Source organism: Sinocyclocheilus rhinocerous, unplaced genomic scaffold (assembly GCF_001515625.1).
Source record: "Sinocyclocheilus rhinocerous isolate Xijiao unplaced genomic scaffold, SAMN03320098_v1.1 scaffold1634, whole genome shotgun sequence".
NCBI lineage: Eukaryota > Metazoa > Chordata > Actinopteri > Cypriniformes > Cyprinidae > Sinocyclocheilus > Sinocyclocheilus rhinocerous.
Genome location: NW_015625579.1, coordinates 138,381 through 156,272, shown reverse-complemented (window position 1 = coordinate 156,272; position 17,892 = coordinate 138,381). Strand labels below are relative to the sequence as shown.

The 17,892-nt window shown below is 39.3% G+C and overlaps 1 protein-coding gene across 1 annotated transcript; it reads left to right on the top strand.

Annotated features, from left to right (window-relative positions):
• The first annotated feature begins 12,640 nt into the window (after nucleotides 1-12,640).
• LOC107752971 (alpha-2C adrenergic receptor-like) lies at nucleotides 12,641-14,259 on the top strand. The gene has a single exon (XM_016569056.1). The coding sequence runs from the start codon at nucleotides 12,727-12,729 to the stop codon at nucleotides 14,023-14,025; it is 1,299 nt and encodes a 432-aa protein (XP_016424542.1). The 5' UTR covers nucleotides 12,641-12,726; the 3' UTR covers nucleotides 14,026-14,259.
• Nucleotides 14,260-17,892: the final 3,633 nt, after the last annotated feature.

Genomic DNA, 17,892 nt, shown 5'->3' with positions numbered 1-17,892 from the left:
AACATGGTGAGGACTTAAAATAACCAGACAGGGTACCTCTGATTCCCATCTTTGACTTCCTATAATTATATTCTTAATTGTATCAGTGAATTAACTGCTCATTTTTTATATGCAATTAAACAAAAGCCTGATTTTGGACAAAAAAGAGACAAAAGACCCGAATTTATGTCTCAGGAATTTGAATTATTGACATATATATATTAATTCCATAGACTTATAATGTGGCACAAAGGTGCAATAAAAACAGAAGTTCAATACTGAAAGTTTTGAAGGAATTTCTCAGAACCAAGTTGGAAATGGAGGTACCACGTGGAGGTACCAGGGGAAGTCGTGGCCTAATGGTTAGAGAGTCGAACTCGTAACCCAAAGGTTGCGAGTTCGAGTCTCAAGTCCGGCAGGAATTGTAGGTGGGGGAGTGAATGTACAGCGCTCTCTTCCACCTTCGGTACCACGACTGAAGTGCCCTTGAGCAAGGCACCGAACCCCCAACTGCTCCCCGGGTGCCGCAGCATAAATGGCTGCCCACTGCTCCGGGTGTGTGTTCATGGTGTGTGTGTGTTCACTGCTGTGTGTGTGCACTTAGGATGGGTTAAACGCAGAGCACTCATTCCTAGTATGGGTAACCATACTTGGCCACATGTCACGTCACTTTCACTTTCTTTCACATATCATCACAGCAGCACATGCTAAATTGTTACCTTTGACATTATTTCTCTCTTCCTCACTTCCATCTTCTCTTTCAACCTCTGCTGTCACCACCCATTAAAGGGATAGTCCACCCCAAAATGAAAATTTTGTCATTAATCACTTACCCACATGTGGTTCCAAACCCGTAAAAGCTTCGTTCGTCTTCGGAACACAATTTAAGATATTTTGGATGAAAACCGGGAGGCTTGTGACTGTCCGATTGACTCCCAAGTAAATTATACTGTCAAGGTCCAGAAAAGTATGAAAGACATTGTCAGAATAGTCCATCTGCCATCAGTGGTTCAACCGTAACGTTATGAAGCGATGAGAATACTCTTTGTACGCAAAGAAAACAAAAATAACGACTTTATTCAACAATTCGTCTCCTCTGTGTCTCTCCGCATCACCGTAGCGGCATTTTGGAGAATGTCCGCTGAACGCAAGCAGCATACGCTATTCTGTGTCAGCCGCGACACAAGGATACGTTTCCATATTCCATACTTGCTGTCTCCATTATTAAAAGACATTTCTTTTTCACAAATTGTCCTTGTCAGTCCTCCAGAGCTTTCTAATGAACTGGTTATTCATATCTACCCCTACTTCTACCCTGCTTTTATCTTGGCTCATTTCTACTGCTACTTAGGATTGTGCAACAGGCTAACAATATGCATGCATCTCACTCACATGACATTTGTGATTTTGGAAAAGTAGCATTCCCTCAAATGTTGTTCCCTCAAACAACAGCAGCGAAGTCTTAGTGAGTATCCAGGTGGGAGTTTCTGTGCAATACATAACAAGACTATCAATGAGGGACAGCAGTCTCAGTGGGGAAATATCCATTAACTTCAAGGCAAGCTGTGTATCCTGAAGAATTTCATCTGTGACTGCCAATGTAAAATGGACTGGAGAGGTGAAGGGAACCAGGATCCATAATTCAAGCATCTGAAAACTCAAACATCTCCTGTTGTGAAATGAGATCGTTCGCCAAGGTTGGGAAAATTGTGTGCATCAAGCAGCAGTTGGTTATTTTCAAAATGCAATGGTAAGTGTGGTTTGCAAAGAGACTGGAATTGGTCAGTCAGAGACAAGATTAGTTGTGTTCAATTCAAAATAATTTTTTGTTCATATTAGTTTCATATTTAATTTTCTTAATAAATATTTTTATTGTTAGCTCATGTTAACAAATGGAAGCTTATTGTAAAATGTTATTTTTTAATTCAAATAATTCAAATGTAAAAAAACATAATTTTTTATTGAATAAATAAAATAATAAACATATTTTAATAAACAATATTTAAATATGATTTATTTTGCATCACTGTAATGAGAATTGAAAATAATGAAAACCATGCCACAATGAAAAAAAATATTTAAGGAAAACACTTTATTTTTCTCTTGCTGTTTTATGATTAACATGTTGACAGGTTTTTTGAGATTCGCCCATGAAATGTGGTGCATAAGCCATTTCAGCCACTGAACAGCAAGAGGACAATCTGACCTATAATCCTCCAGGACATAAACAGCACTCCCTCTCTCTCCTTCTCTCTAGTTCACATCAGCCATCTGTCTTCAGCTGATTTAGCTTACTAACAGCCAGTCTCACCTGTATCAAAATCTGTCCAACAGTGAACCGCTGCAACAAAGGACAATTAATGTTATTAGATCTGTCTTTACACACACAATAGATTTTCTGAAACAATTCTTCAGCTCACATTGTTTCCTCACAAATTCCTTCAGGAGCAACTCTGACTTACTGTAAGTTGCTTTGGATGAAATGTAAACTAAATAATATACTTAATTCATTGACTATATTACCCAATAAAACACTATATAAAACAGTCAAATAACTGTGATTGCTGCAATGAAATTCAATTGTAACAAATCCTGCTGTTCAGGCCAATTACAATTCACACTGTGCACCTGCTGACTAGGGAATTAAAATCAAACCCGCTACAGTGTCTCATGGCATCTGACTGTGTGGGCCTGTAAATGGAATACACACACACACACACACACACACACACACACATCCTTGTACACTTGCCTCTATAGCTGCCATCAGTTACCGTGGCAGTGTTGCTAGAATGACTGTCTACGCTTTTTCAATCAGTCCTCACATGTGCCACCCTTTGCTCAAAACCCAGGTAATGTTTCTATTTACCTTTCTCACTGTCCTTTTTTTGTGCACTTTACACATCAAACCTGAAGCAAATATTGCTTCATAAATAATTTCTTTTTCTAACAAAATATTTGTAGTCCTTTATTTGTTGTTGCAGTTTTTACAATGCACATGTAGTTCTAAACTTCCAAAGCAGATACACAATGAAACATTCCTTACAACCCTCGCTGAGCAAAATTAACTTTTACTTTAAAACTTTTTTTCTATTTTAATATACTGTATTTTAAAATGCATTTATTTATTTGTAATTTTTTCCTGTGACGGTAAAACTGAAATTTTCAGCAGCCATCACTCCAGTCTTAAGTGTTACATGATCCTTCAGAAATCTTTCTAATATGCTGATTTGGTGCACAATAAACATTTCCTATTATTATCAATATTGAAAATATTAATATTACGTGTGGAAACTGTGATAGACCACCATTCAAAAGTTTTGGGATAATAATATAGCATATGAATACATTTATTCGGCAAAAGACATATTAAATAGATCAAAAGTGACAGCATTCCTAATATTACAAAAAAAAATTAATGTTTCTATTTCAATTAAAAAGTAATTTTGAACTTTCTATTCATCAAAAAATCCTGAAAAAAATATCACTGTTTCCATAAACATATTAATCAGTAAAAGCTGTAATCAACATTACTAATAATAAGAACCAATGCCAGGACGGATCAACTCAAGGTAATGATGTGGATCACTCACACACACACGCTTCAATTAAACAGACACAAGTGTGGCCCAGGGGGAACCTTTAATGATCACAAGCCAGGAAGACTCAATACAAATCAGCTTTGAGAAGAGCAGAGCCTGAGGGTCAACTTCTGCTGCTCTTAACAGCATTGAATTGTAGGCCCACCCGCCATCCCACCTACGCAAACAAACAACTCACAACAGAAACAGAGCAAGAGGAAGCCAACACAGTCAGATAGGTGTGTATCACAAAATCGAGTGTTCACACACACTTACACATAAATCCGTTCTTCAAACACAAACGTGATAGGTGTCACACACAAAGGCACTAGATATTGAGCAACATCAATGGATCTGAACACACAAAGCCATACACGCCCACCTCAAGTGCCCATGAACAAAAATGTCTAGAATTAGACTTGGCTGAAGAGAATAGATTGTGAGAACTAAAAACAATCAACATTTTCTGCCTTCTACCAAAAATTCAGTTTAATTCTTTAATTTTTTTTAAAATTTAATTTGAGGTAGTAAAAAGAATGCTGAATATACTATAACTGCAATAAATCAAATTTTTAACTAGAAAGGAGAGTTTGCATTATGAATTGACAAAGCTTTATTTAAAAGTTTAAAGAAGTCTTGAAGTCTTGAAGTATTTATAGGCATTACATAGGCCCTGTCCCAAATCGCACCCTAAACCCTCGCGGTCTTCCTGAGTCCACACTTTCGTGACATAATGCCGCTTTGACTGTCGGGTAGAAGTCTGCTGCGGAGCTCTCCCCAGTGCAGGCTGAAGTGCGCATTGAGGGCGCATAGTGGCCGCAAAGGGGGCGCTCGCGAGCACCCTTCTGAAAGCTAAAATTATGAATGGGACACCCTACGGTCTCGTGGACTTAAAGGGGTCATTGTCACAGTCTTCAGCGGGTGTGCCCAGGAGGGCCACCAGATGACTGTGTTCGGTGAGCACATGGCTTGTGTTGTGTTGTCTGTTGCCATGTGCTCTCTCCTGTCTATTGTCTTGCCCCTCCCATCTTGTTACCTCGTTATTGTTTTAGTTGCTCCACCTGTGTCTCCCTCGTTAGCCTCCTCGTTTGGTTCCTATTTATTCTCCTGGTGTCTGTCATCCGGTGCTGATCCGTCATTTCTCATTGTGTGTGTTTCGTGTCTGCATGTGTGCAGCTTTAGGCCTGCCTGTCTGTTTTTCCCCTTCGGGGTGGTTTGAGTTTGTTTTTGTTTCATTTTTATTATCAAAATAAATAACCATTTCTCCTGCAATTGAGTCCTCGCTTCATCTCCCCGCACACACCGTGACAAGGGGTCAAAATAGAACTTTAATAAAATATAATTGTAAATTATACAGTTACATATGGCTATGATTTTAATGTGAGACAGGATAGTTCACAGCAGACTCGCTCATTGGACTCCGGAGCCTCTACGTCTGATATAACCTCTGAGTTACGGGACAGTGACTGTGGTACATCTAGAGAGGACTGTAATTCTAGTGAACAACATCGGACTGGTTTTAGAGGTAAATCCACCTTTGTTCCCTTTAAAAACAGAAATGCTTCTTTGGACACTTATTGTAGGCTTGTAGAAAGTGATGTTGTATCTATATTAAAATCTAAAAGACAATATAAACTTGCACATAATTTGACGGAGACACAATTGTCTGAATTGGAATCACTTAAAAAAGATTCGTCTATAGTTATTCAAAGTGCTGACAAAGGTGGAGCAGTGGTTATTTTAGATCGACAAAACTATGAATTTGAAATTCAGAGACAACTTTCTAATTCAGTTTTTTACAAAAAATTGAGTATGAATCCTTTGGCTCATTACAAAACATCTGTACACAATACTTTAAAACTGTTTGTGGATTCAGGTTTGTTGACAAAAAATGAATATGAATACATGTGTGTTGAGCATCCGATCACACCAGTACTATACACGCTGCCTAAAATTCACAAACCTTATAAGGATATCCCTTCTGGGAGACCCATAGTGGCAGCAATTGGGTCACTTACAGAAAAAATTTCGGCTTTCGTTGATTTTCATTTACAACCTTTAGTCACGTCTTTACCTTCTTATATTAGAGATACGATGGATTTTATCGAACTCATGAATAATGTGACATTACCTGATTATCCGGTCCTTCTAGTCACCATGGATGTTGAATCGCTTTACACCAATGTTCCATTTCAGGGAGGGTTAGAGGCAATAACATTTTTTCTTGATCAACGTCCTTGTCAGGTTCCAAGCACTGTATGTTTGAGTGACTTGGCAAAATTGGTGCTTTCACATAATTATTTTTTCTTTGGGTCAGATTACTATCTGCAGATCTCAGGAGTCAGCATGGGTTCCAAGATGGCCCCAAGTTTTGCATCTTTATTTTGCGGGTTGTTTGAACATCATTTTGTGTTAAATCCTGTGGCGAATGATTTCTTGAGACACATTGTTCTATGGAAACGATACATTGATGATGTTTTTTTAGTATGGAGTGGTACTGAATCTGAGCTACTAGAGTTTCATAGCTTGGTTAATAATAAGTGTAGTGCGTTGAAATTTACTATGGAATTTCATCAAGAGAAAATGAATTTTTTGGATGTGCTTGTTCTTCGTACTGCATCAGGCATTGAAACGACTTTGATCCATAATTATGTCCCCACTGGATGCAACGAATGCCTCGTTTATAATGGGTTTTCATGTTTTTGAATCATCGCTCCGGCCTGACAGGGCATATCACAGTATGGTAAGGGGCGTAACATTTCCGTCACACGATTGAGATATTCGGGCCAATCACAATGCACTGAATAGCAGGCCAAACACAGCACACCTCGCTTTCCAGACCGATGAGCTTTGTAAAAATCAACGCGTTTCAGAAAGGCGGGGCATAGAGGAGAAACAATAATGTACAGTATGTGGAAAATAATGTGTTTTTTAAACTTTAAACCGCATAAACACATTTCATTACACCAAATACACAAAATAATGTTCTTTTTTAGCAACATCATATGACCCCTTTAAGGGACACACGCACGCGGCGGCCATTGTAAGTCTGCAAGACCGCAAGTGCACATGAAGTGTGCCATTTGGGATCGGGCCATAGGGTGACCAAATGTCCTCTTTTTCCCGAATATGTCCTCTTTTTGGACCTAAACAAATGCGTCCAGCTGGGATTTCTAAATCGCCCAAAATGTCCGGGATTCGACTTTAGCTTTGTACAGCCGCCATTCCTTGTGTACATTTTTGTATTAGTGCCCTGCGAGGGACTGTTTTCTTAATCCCGCTCCCACTGTATTTCTGACCATTATTGGCCACTCCCGCAATTTTTGTGTCCAGTATTCCCGCAAACTCTGACATGGAACCCGCAAGGGAAAAGAAAAAGGGGACGGCCACAGAACACCTAGTCTCGCATTGCCAGACCTTCAGACTGACGGCAGAAGGTCTGGGAACCTTGGCCGCTTTGAATGGCCAAGGACCACCCAAGAGGCCATATGACAGGCAGATAAAGCAACCAATCACGTTTCGTTTTGTGCCACGTCCTGTTTAGGGGCGTGGAAATGTCCCCACAATAACAGACCGGTGTGTAAAACTCTTGGTTGTATTTTAAAGATTCTAAGCCACAAACTTTTAAATGTTTCATATACTTTTGAAAATCCAGCCTTTAGTTGATCATGATAAGCGCTCATTGTCACAGTTGTAAACACGACGGCTTTCTTCTAACATGAGGGGGTTTGGCGTCACGGCATCTTTGTTTCCAGGCGGAACGTTAAAGAGCGCGACACGCACATCTCCTGGAAATCCTGTATAATTCAACCAATCCGATGAGGACTTCGAAACTCCTTGGGTGCGTCCGAAATCGCATACTGCTTAGTAGGTACTACACTGTGGCCTCATGGGATAGTAAAGTGTCCATCGTATGCATGCTACGGAATTTGGGCGGAAGTAGTAGGTCATCCGGGTACTTCTCGCCTACTGTTTTTCGAATACTATGAATTCGGACATACTACTCGCCTCGCATACTGCTTTTCGCCTACTATATAGTATGGAAGTATGCGATTTCGGACGCAGCTCTAGTGTTTTCAATTTTTTGTGCTGCATGCATCAGACGTTCAGCCAACAGTCCGTGGGCGTGACGTCTAGGGGTGGGAGAAAAAATCGATCTATAGATGCATCGCGATTTTCTCTCCAACGATTCTGGATCGATTCTGAGAATTTCGATTCTGAGCTTAGTTTTTAACCAGATGAGCGATGACGCTGAGTTTGCTTTAGAAACACCCGTATTCTGCTTGCTTCCAATTCCTCACACACATACACCACTCGAAACTTCCGTTAAATAATCTTTCATAAAGTTTGGAAAGGTTGAAGCGAATTACAAGCACATTCGCAGGCTTCATTGCACCGGAATATGTTCTTTGGTAATTATACAATAATATAATATTTTGTATATGTAACATATAATTTTATTTTACATTACAAAAAATTAATCATTTTATTAATTTCAACAAATTTACCATCAATACAGATGCTGCATATCTAGTCTTTGGTTGCGTCCATTGCATCCGACACGTTTTCTCACTGACACGCCCCCAACTCGGAAACTCAGGGCTTAAAGAAAAGTTCGACATGACTTGAACGCACCATTACACTTGAAGTGTGCGTGCGGTTTCGCCCGTCGGTATTTTCCTTACAAAGGCTCTACGAAGTCATCATTTATGTGGTTTGGAATGCAGTGGACTTATATATTTAAAACATGAACCTCACTAACAGAAGGCTGCTTTCAATTTCAAATGCTGACGCGCGCTTTGTTTGTGAAGACTGCTCGCGCATGCGGCTGTGCGTGACTCCATGTAAGTGGTTTAATGCACTTGCTTCTCAAAATGGTTTTATGACGCAAAATTAATGCAGACACAGCCAGTTATGAGTCAAGGGATTAAACGGACAGGACAACCCATATTACTTCCGTGCGTGAATGCAGCTTAATAGATCTCCCGCTGTCTATGATGTCATGTAAAAAACAACATTAAAGATGAAGAAAAATCACTCCCAGTTCTTGAATGGAAAACGTTCAGATAATCTTAAATACTGAAAGTACTCTTTGTTTGTTGTTTGTAATATGTTTCTATGCTCCTCTTTATTATTTGCTACTTGCTTGTATGTTTTGAAGTTATATTAGTTTAAAATTACATTATTAATTATTAATAATTAATTAATTCTTAACCGAGACCTGGATGCAGAAGTCAAGCTGACAGGAATGGGATGGGGGCAGCTAGTGATGGTAGCACAGAACAGACAACGCTGGAGGGCTGTCATCGATGGCCTATGCTCCAGGAAGGAGCAACGGGCCTAAGAAGAAGAGGAGAAGTGCTTCCGCAAACATTCTAATATTGCATTTCATTTTCATAATCAGGGATCCGCTATCAATATGCGGAGTATTTAAATAATTTTTGAATGAGTGCTCACATGCACAGAAAAGAAATGGCACAATAACACAGCCACAATACGTAATGCTCACGCACATACCAACCCCACCTCCAAAAATCAGCCACAGAAAATTAATAGGAGACTATACAAATGCAAATTGCTTGCTGATATATAATTTGTCAAAATAAAATCAGCTATGATGCAGAACCCACACAGAAGCGAAGAAGTGATACAATAACACATCCACAATGGAGAACAAACACATTATGCAGACATATATCATAACAACACCATGTTCAGGTTTGACAGTAATAATCTGACAAAATTGCAAAAACATACTACCAAAAAAAAATAAAAAAGTCTGACCAAGTGTAATTTTTATTGTTATAATAGTGATTTTATAATGTCTAAATATAAATCTAAATGAAAATTGTCTAAAAAGATCTACCTATACGGAAAAAAAAAAATTAGCAGATGAGTGGTCCTTTGCAGCTATCTAGTGCCATTATTTGAAATTTCATGTTATTTTCATTTTAAAAAGTGTTTGTTTTCCAGTGGATGGTAGGGGTTGCACCGACTAGTCGACTAGTCGACTTCAATGCTCTGCCATGACGCTTTAAGCTTGACGTCGACTAGTCGCTGGTCCTATAGAGGGAGCAACAGGATACTAGTAGAGAGACGCTGCCAGGTAGAATTAATTCACACACGCAGTCGCTCTCACTAATGCATTCATATTAATGTAATCTTTACTGTGCTACTTTATCTGTATCTGATTTAGAATGAGCAGAAATCTGTGAGAAATATAACGACCCAAAGACAAAAGAACTGATAAAAAAGCTGTTATAGGAGCAACAGCCATGGGGGCAGCGCTGTGTCATATGCCATAGCTGTGCACAAGGTGTTTGTCACAGCCCCAGATTTATTTGTTCATTAATGACGTCATCAGCGACTAGTCGACTTCGACTTGACTTTCATCACATAAAAGTCGACTTCAAAAAGTCAGAAGTCGTTCAACCCCTAGTGGATGGTAGCAGTCCAGTCTTCCTCTAAACCATGGTACATTTTTCATGAGAACACCATGAATGAGATTTGTTTTTACATACTATATGTCCAATATGGTTGAACATTACAGTAAGCAATGTGTGTGTGTGTGTGTGTGTGTGTGTGTATGTGTGTGTGTTTTTAATCCACTCAGCCACAGAAATTAAATATCACCTGTCACTCAGTTGACATTAAAATCGTTATTTAATGTCATCAAAGTTTACATAAGAATTAACTTCTGCCTTTTGCAGTCTCTCTCTCTCTCTCTCTCTCTCTCTCTCGCTCTCTCTCTCTCTCATATCTAATATAAGTCTGTTATTTGATGCCAGTAACTTATCAAACTTAACATTGCATACATGTGACAACCACTACTCTATCAGTATTATGCTATGAATGAGTCAAACTAATTTTCTTTCCTTAGTAATTTCTCTTCAAGCTGAACAAATACATCACACACTAACGTCTTTAGCATATTTCATTTTGTAAAATTAAAGAAAGAAATGTCCCTTTCTTTCACTGACTATCAGCTAGTGATGGCTTTTAAGTTTTAAAAATTAAATGTCAAGAACAGCATTTCACTGGGGACCTCTGAGAGGTCAGAGAAGAACATCAATCATCTCGACCACTGACTCACCAGGATTTCTTTTTTTTTATTATTATTATTATTACATTTAATGCTTAGAATATTCACAAAAAAATATTAAAAACTCTTGGTTCAAAAGTTCAAACTGACAAGATAACTTGTTATTGATGCTATCATTTACATTTATTCATTCAGCAGATGCTTTTAACCGAAGAGATTTACAAATAAGACACATCGCAAGCAATTTGTCATAAGAGCCAACAATAATTGTTGTACACTATGCCAATTTAAAAGTATACATTAGACTGGTACTTAAGATAGATACTTTCATTAGGGCTGTACAGTACATTTCACCTTTCACACAACCACTCTTTCAAAACATTTCATTGTGACATGTAATGAGAACATTCGACTTAATCAGCAAAACACATAATGTTCTTTTTCCAACTGGTAACTTTAAAAATCAGTTAATTTAAACCATGAGACGTGTTTGAAATTTGATTTGCTGGATGAAAAATATGACAGTATACAGTCATCATTAGGAAACACACATTACCTGACCAAATTGACATAAAATCCATAAATCCAATGTGTTAACACGATCAAAGGAGATATAACACTGGGGTGAAGTTTTGTGTCAATTCAAACAGTATAATGAACTTGCACTAATGTACACAGTAATGCCATTTACCTTAGCCAACAATGTACTGATTTTCTTGACAAAATGCTCTTACACTCTGAAAGAATTGATACTGTAGTTAATCTTTTCAATACAGTAGTTACAGTAATTTAGTATAGCCTCTGCCACATGGCACCTTTAAAAAAATGGCCTGGACTTTATTTGAACTTCATTGGACATCATTGATAAGTTTCCTGCCTTTTGTCTCCTTTCCTGTGATGCCCACCTCTTTAACAGGACCCATGGCTACCTCTTTGACCTCTCTGATGGGTCTCTCACAAAATCATTGATTAGTTCCTCTCTATTGCAATCTATCATGCTCTGCAGTATGTTGACAAATTGCAAGTGCTCTCTCTCTCTCTCTCTCTCTCTCACACACACACACACACACACACACACACACACACACACTGAACGTACTGTATAGTACAGTAAACCATATAGCCAACTTGCCATATGAGATAAAATTGCAATAATATAGGCTAATAAAAAAAATGTATATCCTGTTTTGAACATGTAATTTACAAAATAAAACAAAATAAAATAGTTTCAAATAGGTATACCAAATTATTTGTACTATATTAAAATAAAAACAGATTCAAATTAAATATTTTATGTCCGCTTCATTCTGAAACATAATTTAAATAAAAGGTATGTCTAGTATGTCATTCGTAACGGGTTTTAACATTATTTAAAACCACAATGGCATTGTTACAACAGTGACACCAAGCGAGCAAAGATGCCGAAAGCCATAGTTTCTTCACAGTTCACGGTGCTTTTCCACCACTGAACAACGTTATTCCTGACAACGACTAGTACTATAAAATCAAATAAACGTATTTTCCCCTCAGAGTACATAACATGTAATGCCCATCGCATGTTTGCCCAGGTTATATAGCTCCTGTTGTCTGTTCAGAGACGCGTAAAGATGAAATGCTTGAAATGCATAAAATCTCGCTACGATCTGATTTAAAATGTTCATTGTAACGAAAACGACGCTAAAAGGTGGTAGGGTACTTCAGCAGTCGGTTCTTCTCTCCGTCTGGTTTTCTCCAAGGGCGGGGCGGCGCTCCATCAGTTTAATGTTGTCAGCACGTGGATAGTTGAGTCCCGGGCGGGCAGGGCGCGCGGTGTTTCGCTCGGGTGGAGAGAGCGCGAGGATGCTGAGAGAGACGCCCGTGAGAGGACGAACAGGTCGCACGGATGTAAGAGACGGTGATGGTTACTTCAAACTCACAACGGATGGGTCTCTTCTTCAAAGCCGCAAACAAATGAGCCGTAAGAGGAATTGCGCGGAAAAGAAAAAGATGCGAACGGGATTAAAATAAGAACACAAGGCAAGAAGAAACAGAGCTGCAATTAACTTACAGTGAAATTAAAAAGAGAATATTCGCGAAGACGCGCGTGGACGATTTATTGGATAGCAGACCTTTTTCTAAATCAATATGCATAACTTAAGCTTTGCAAGCGAAGTGGACACTTACATTGACAATGGTTTTACTTCCTCTGGGAATTCTACAAGTCGCTATTCTCCGGCCACCATTATAGGGCTCGCGGGGCTGGTGAGCTTCCTCATCTTCTTTACAATAGTGGGGAATGTGCTGGTCGTTATCGCCGTTTTAACGAGCAGAGCGCTCAAGCCACCACAAAACCTTTTTCTTGTGTCTCTGGCCAGTGCGGACATTCTGGTGGCCACCCTGATAATCCCTTTCTCTCTGGCCAATGAATTAATGGGCTACTGGTTTTTTGGGAAAGTTTGGTGTGATATATATCTAGCACTAGATGTTCTTTTCTGCACATCATCTATTGTTCACCTGTGTGCCATAAGTCTGGACAGGTATTGGTCTGTAACACAGGCGGTCGAGTATAACTTAAAGCGGACACCTCGCAGGGTAAAGGGCATGATTGTGGTGGTATGGTTGATAGCGGCTGTAATCTCCTTCCCACCGCTCATCTCCATGGACCGGAATAACGAGGGTGACAGGAGCGAACCACAATGCCAGCTGAATGACCATACGTGGTACATCCTGTACTCCAGCATCGGTTCATTCTTTGCCCCGTGTGTCATTATGATCCTTGTTTACATCCGAATCTACCAGGTGGCTAAGACAAGAACCCGAAATATGTCTGAAAAGCACCGCGATCCGGATGGAGGATCAGGAACACCACGTCTGGAGAACGGCTTGAGCCGTGAGGATTCCAGGCGGGAAAATGGGCACTGTGCCTCGCCGCCACCAGGGGAATGCAAACCAGGCGAGGATGACCCAGATGCCGAACTGGAGGACAGTAGCTCGTCTGATGAGAAGGCCAAACGGACACAAAACGAGATGGTGCCCTCACGAAAAGACCGCCGATCCAGCCGCAAGAACAGCTCCAGTTCCAAGCATTCCAGCCGAAAGTCCCGAGCCAGCAACAAGTCCCTAGACTTGTTTTCCTCCCGCAGAAAAAGGAGGAACACCATTTCGAGAAAAAAAATTTCCCAGGCACGAGAGAAGCGGTTCACCTTTGTGCTGGCAGTGGTCATGGGGGTGTTCGTGGTCTGCTGGTTTCCGTTCTTCTTCAGCTACAGCCTGTATGGGATCTGCCGGGAGCCCTGCGCCATCCATGAGACCCTTTTCAAGTTTTTCTTCTGGATTGGTTACTGCAACAGCTCCCTCAACCCCGTCATCTACACCATCTTCAACCAGGACTTCCGGCGAGCTTTTCAGAAGATCCTGTGCAAGTCCTGGAAGAGATCTTTTTAGAGAACACTGGCAGCTAGTTTGCAACATCCAGTGGCATTCACAGGTGATTGACAAGGAAGAGACATTTTCAAAAACACCACTGCCTCTCTCTCTCTTTGCATTGACAATCTGTACACAACAACACTGATATTTTTTCTTACTTCGTTGTGTAATGCTGTTCATGAGTCTGTGAGGACAACAGATGCTGGTCACATAGGTGGTACCAAAAGCTAAAATGCTTAAACAAACAAACAAAAAACATCTGAATTGGGAAGCTCTGTACTGCATTAGTGGAAACAGGCGTATCTTTATTATGGCTGCAGGCACTCTGAAGTTATCAAGAGATATTTTTATGATGAGTTTGCACATATGGCTTGTGTCATTGTGACTAGAGAGCTATGTAACATGAAAGGCTGTATCCTTTTATATGGTGACAAAAAAAGAAAAAACTAGAGAAGAGAATTACCAAAAAAGTGTGCTGTTTCTTTCCAGCTGAGAGATACAAAACGGACACTGTTGGTTAGGGAGCATGAGAAGGCTGTCACCAGATGACAGATGGATGAAGAGTGTTGCCCTGATGTGCTTGGGTATTGCATGGTTCGTCCTAAGGGTGCAAAGTCCTGACTGATCAGAGCTCTATTACAAACTGTTCTTAACTGTCCTTCAGTGAAACTGTACTGCTGCTCTCTAACATGCCATAAAAAAGTATACAGAAGAGGTACTTGCTGAACTAGACTTAAAGGCACAATATGTAATTTTTTGCGTGTATTCAAAACAAACAAAGAAACAAAGGCGTAGTTAGATGACGCCGTGACTGGGTGTGGAATCATGGGAGTTACCGTCTTCATCCCCACAGCCAAAGCAATCCGATGGGACTTATGACGTCATTGGCAGGTGACACAATGACACTATGGACACGGTCCGTGTCACTAGTTAAAATTGCTTATTTCTCTGGATTTAAACATTCTTCGAAACATTTGGGATAATGTAAGTACACAAGTCAGCAAAATATATAACACTGTTCTTAGTGGTTTTTGGATATTTTAATAAAAATATCTTACAGTGTATCCCATTTGTTCAAAATATCATTGTTCAAAATATCAAAGGCTGTTGTAAATTTTTAACAGCAAAACAACTTTTTTTTGGTTGTTTTTGTATATTACGAAACATCTGTCTTTATGGATGTTGGGCTTCTCTCCTTTTCTATTCCATATACTTGTGATATCTCCAAAATGACTGACAGGTCAATACAAGCACAGCTGATGATCAAACAAAAATGAACAAATAAATGTATTGTGCTTCTCTTGGATTTGCTTTTTACTGTGAACAGAGTCTGGGCTTTATTTTTTACTCTTCATGTCTCTAAATTGGGCTTATCATAATTAGAAATAACTGTGATTAAATATTGTTTTGTCATTTTGCAGATACAATGCTCAATTCAGCATATTGATGCTTCAACGTGACTCAGATGACTATGCAGTGCTGCACAGTACTGTTAGTTAAGCATTATGGTGCATAGTAAAATGCTGTTACTCAAAAAATACTGAAGACTTTGCAACAGTTAGTGTTAAAGATCTTTAGACCTTGGACTTCATAGTGTAAATTTGTAAAATTCAATTCTGCTTGTAAAATTCAAATAGAATAGGAACAGCTGCTGACTTTCAGAGAAAGAGGGGTCTGGCTTGTAAGTATTGTTTTAAACTAGGTTACGTAAACCCTTAGGGAAGATAACTTTAGTAGCATTGAGTGCACTTTTAAATTGTTGATACTCAACTACTTTCTAACCCCATAAAGTACCTCATCCCAATGTATATGCTCAAAAGATTTCAAATATTATGTTTACGTTTTCAGTATAATAACTATGTTCTGAGATCATAATTCAATTCCATTCTAAATTGTGACTGAGAATCTGAGGCTGACTGAAACTGAAAAGGAAAAAAATATTTACTTTCAGAGAGCTGGTTCAGAACTGACGAGTATAAATTGACTTTCTATTCAAATCATTCAAAGATGCTTGTAAAAGAAATGAACAAGGAATCTATCTTCACCCACACCGAAGCTCCATGAGATATTTAACACCATTGTTCATCTCGGAGTGAGTGCAAGGGAGATAAAGTGTGAGAAACTTCACTGTCAGTCCGAGCATAAGTACTGCAATTGAAGCAGGCTCCTCATACATTTTTTGATCCTGCTGGATGATGGGTGCCACTTGGACCAGAGCTATGTGGAAAATAAATTGAGTTTGACATACTTACAAATTCAAAATGTCATACATTCACTGATTATTCATACCACTGGAAGGACGTTTGGTGGTAGAAGTGTCAAGTTTTATATTTTGTAATTGCAGGGCGAGTCTGTGAATGTTTTTAATTTTTTGAAAGCGGACGAGATAAAGTGATTCCCAAAGCAATGTTGTGATTTGTTTCGCCATCATATTGATTAAATTACCTTGACGCCTTTACAAGCTTTCATGAAAATACTAGAAATTGATTCAAACTCTGTATGTCAGAAGCAAAACGCCTTATGTTCCACCAAGAAACAGATTACTAAAACATTCAAAAGCTTTGCTTAAAGGTGGGATATCTATTTTTTCAAAAACGCTTTAGAAAACTTGAGTCGGGCCGAGTACCAAAACAAACTTGTAGCCAATCAGTAGTAAGGGGCATGTCTACTCATGATGTGGAGGAGAGAGCGCTCAGTGCACAAGATGGACATTAGCCGAGCCGAGCGACGACAGAAAGATAGAGAGGGCGGATAAAAAACAAAAGACGAAAACGTCTGCGGAACAAAAGAAGGCTTATGATAAGGCAAGAAGTAGGACCCGTGTAAAGCGGATCAGCTTTCCAGCGCTGGAGAGAACTCAAGGAGCGGGAAGGCCTGCGATCAGACGCCGAGGTTGCTTTGTTTCTTCTCAAAGCAACCTCGGCGTTGGTGAGTAACATTGGTTTTGCTTTAATATGCTCGTGTGTCAAAATCGTTGCCTGGGTTGCGTACATATGTGTGGGGCGGAGTTATCAAAATAGGGGCGAGACCTTTTTGGGGTAGGGGCGTGTTGTTTTGGTGATTTGAAATATCAATATTGGCTACCAGAAATCACTTAGCCTACCTTTAATGTTATGTGGATGAGATTAGTTTAGATAGAGAACAACACCAAATAGGCCATTTATGCGAAGCACAACTTCAAGATTTTCTAATACATTATGTAGAATATACTACAGTATATCTATTGATTTATAGTGGGCTCTGATTGTTTTGTCAAAAGGAAAGGAAAGGAAAGGTTAATAAATAATTGCTGTGCCTTTGGTGCTGTGTTATTGTTAGTGCAGTCCAAGCTCTAGGAGGATCAGAGGGGAAAGGCTTTGACCGATATGACTGATTTGATTCTCCTTTTACCGGTGGCTGTGCTGGGAATGAGTACATGAAGTCCAAAGCATTTCTGCCTTCTTTCCTGCCAATTAGAATTGCCATATGTCAAAGGATCTAAAATTATTATCTCTATAAAGATTTATTCACTCTTGGGTGACTTCAATCATCCTTTTTCGTTATTCAATAACACTACTCTGATAGTGTATTGCATTTCTTCATCTGAGACTGAATAATCTAGCTTGTGTTGGTTTTGTCTAGCTGATGCTTTTGTCTGAGCAATTCATCTGCCTATTTCCACTCAGTGCAAACAAGGTGTTATTTGTATTTATTTGCACTTGATGCCAAGCTACCTTTATTTAAACTTAACATAAATAGCACCTTCCTTCTTTTAAACTTAGCATGAACTGCAGGTGTAATATATATATATATTTGCAGCCTGAAATGAAGACGGGCACAGTTTTTGTTTTATCCAGCTGTATTTACTCAGTGCAACTTATAACATCCAAGTGAAAGATATAACAC

Coding starts and splice junctions, on each gene's coding strand:
- LOC107752971 (XM_016569056.1), top strand. CDS start 12,727: ATGCATAACTTAAGCTTTGCAAGCGAAGTGGACACTTACATTGACAAT.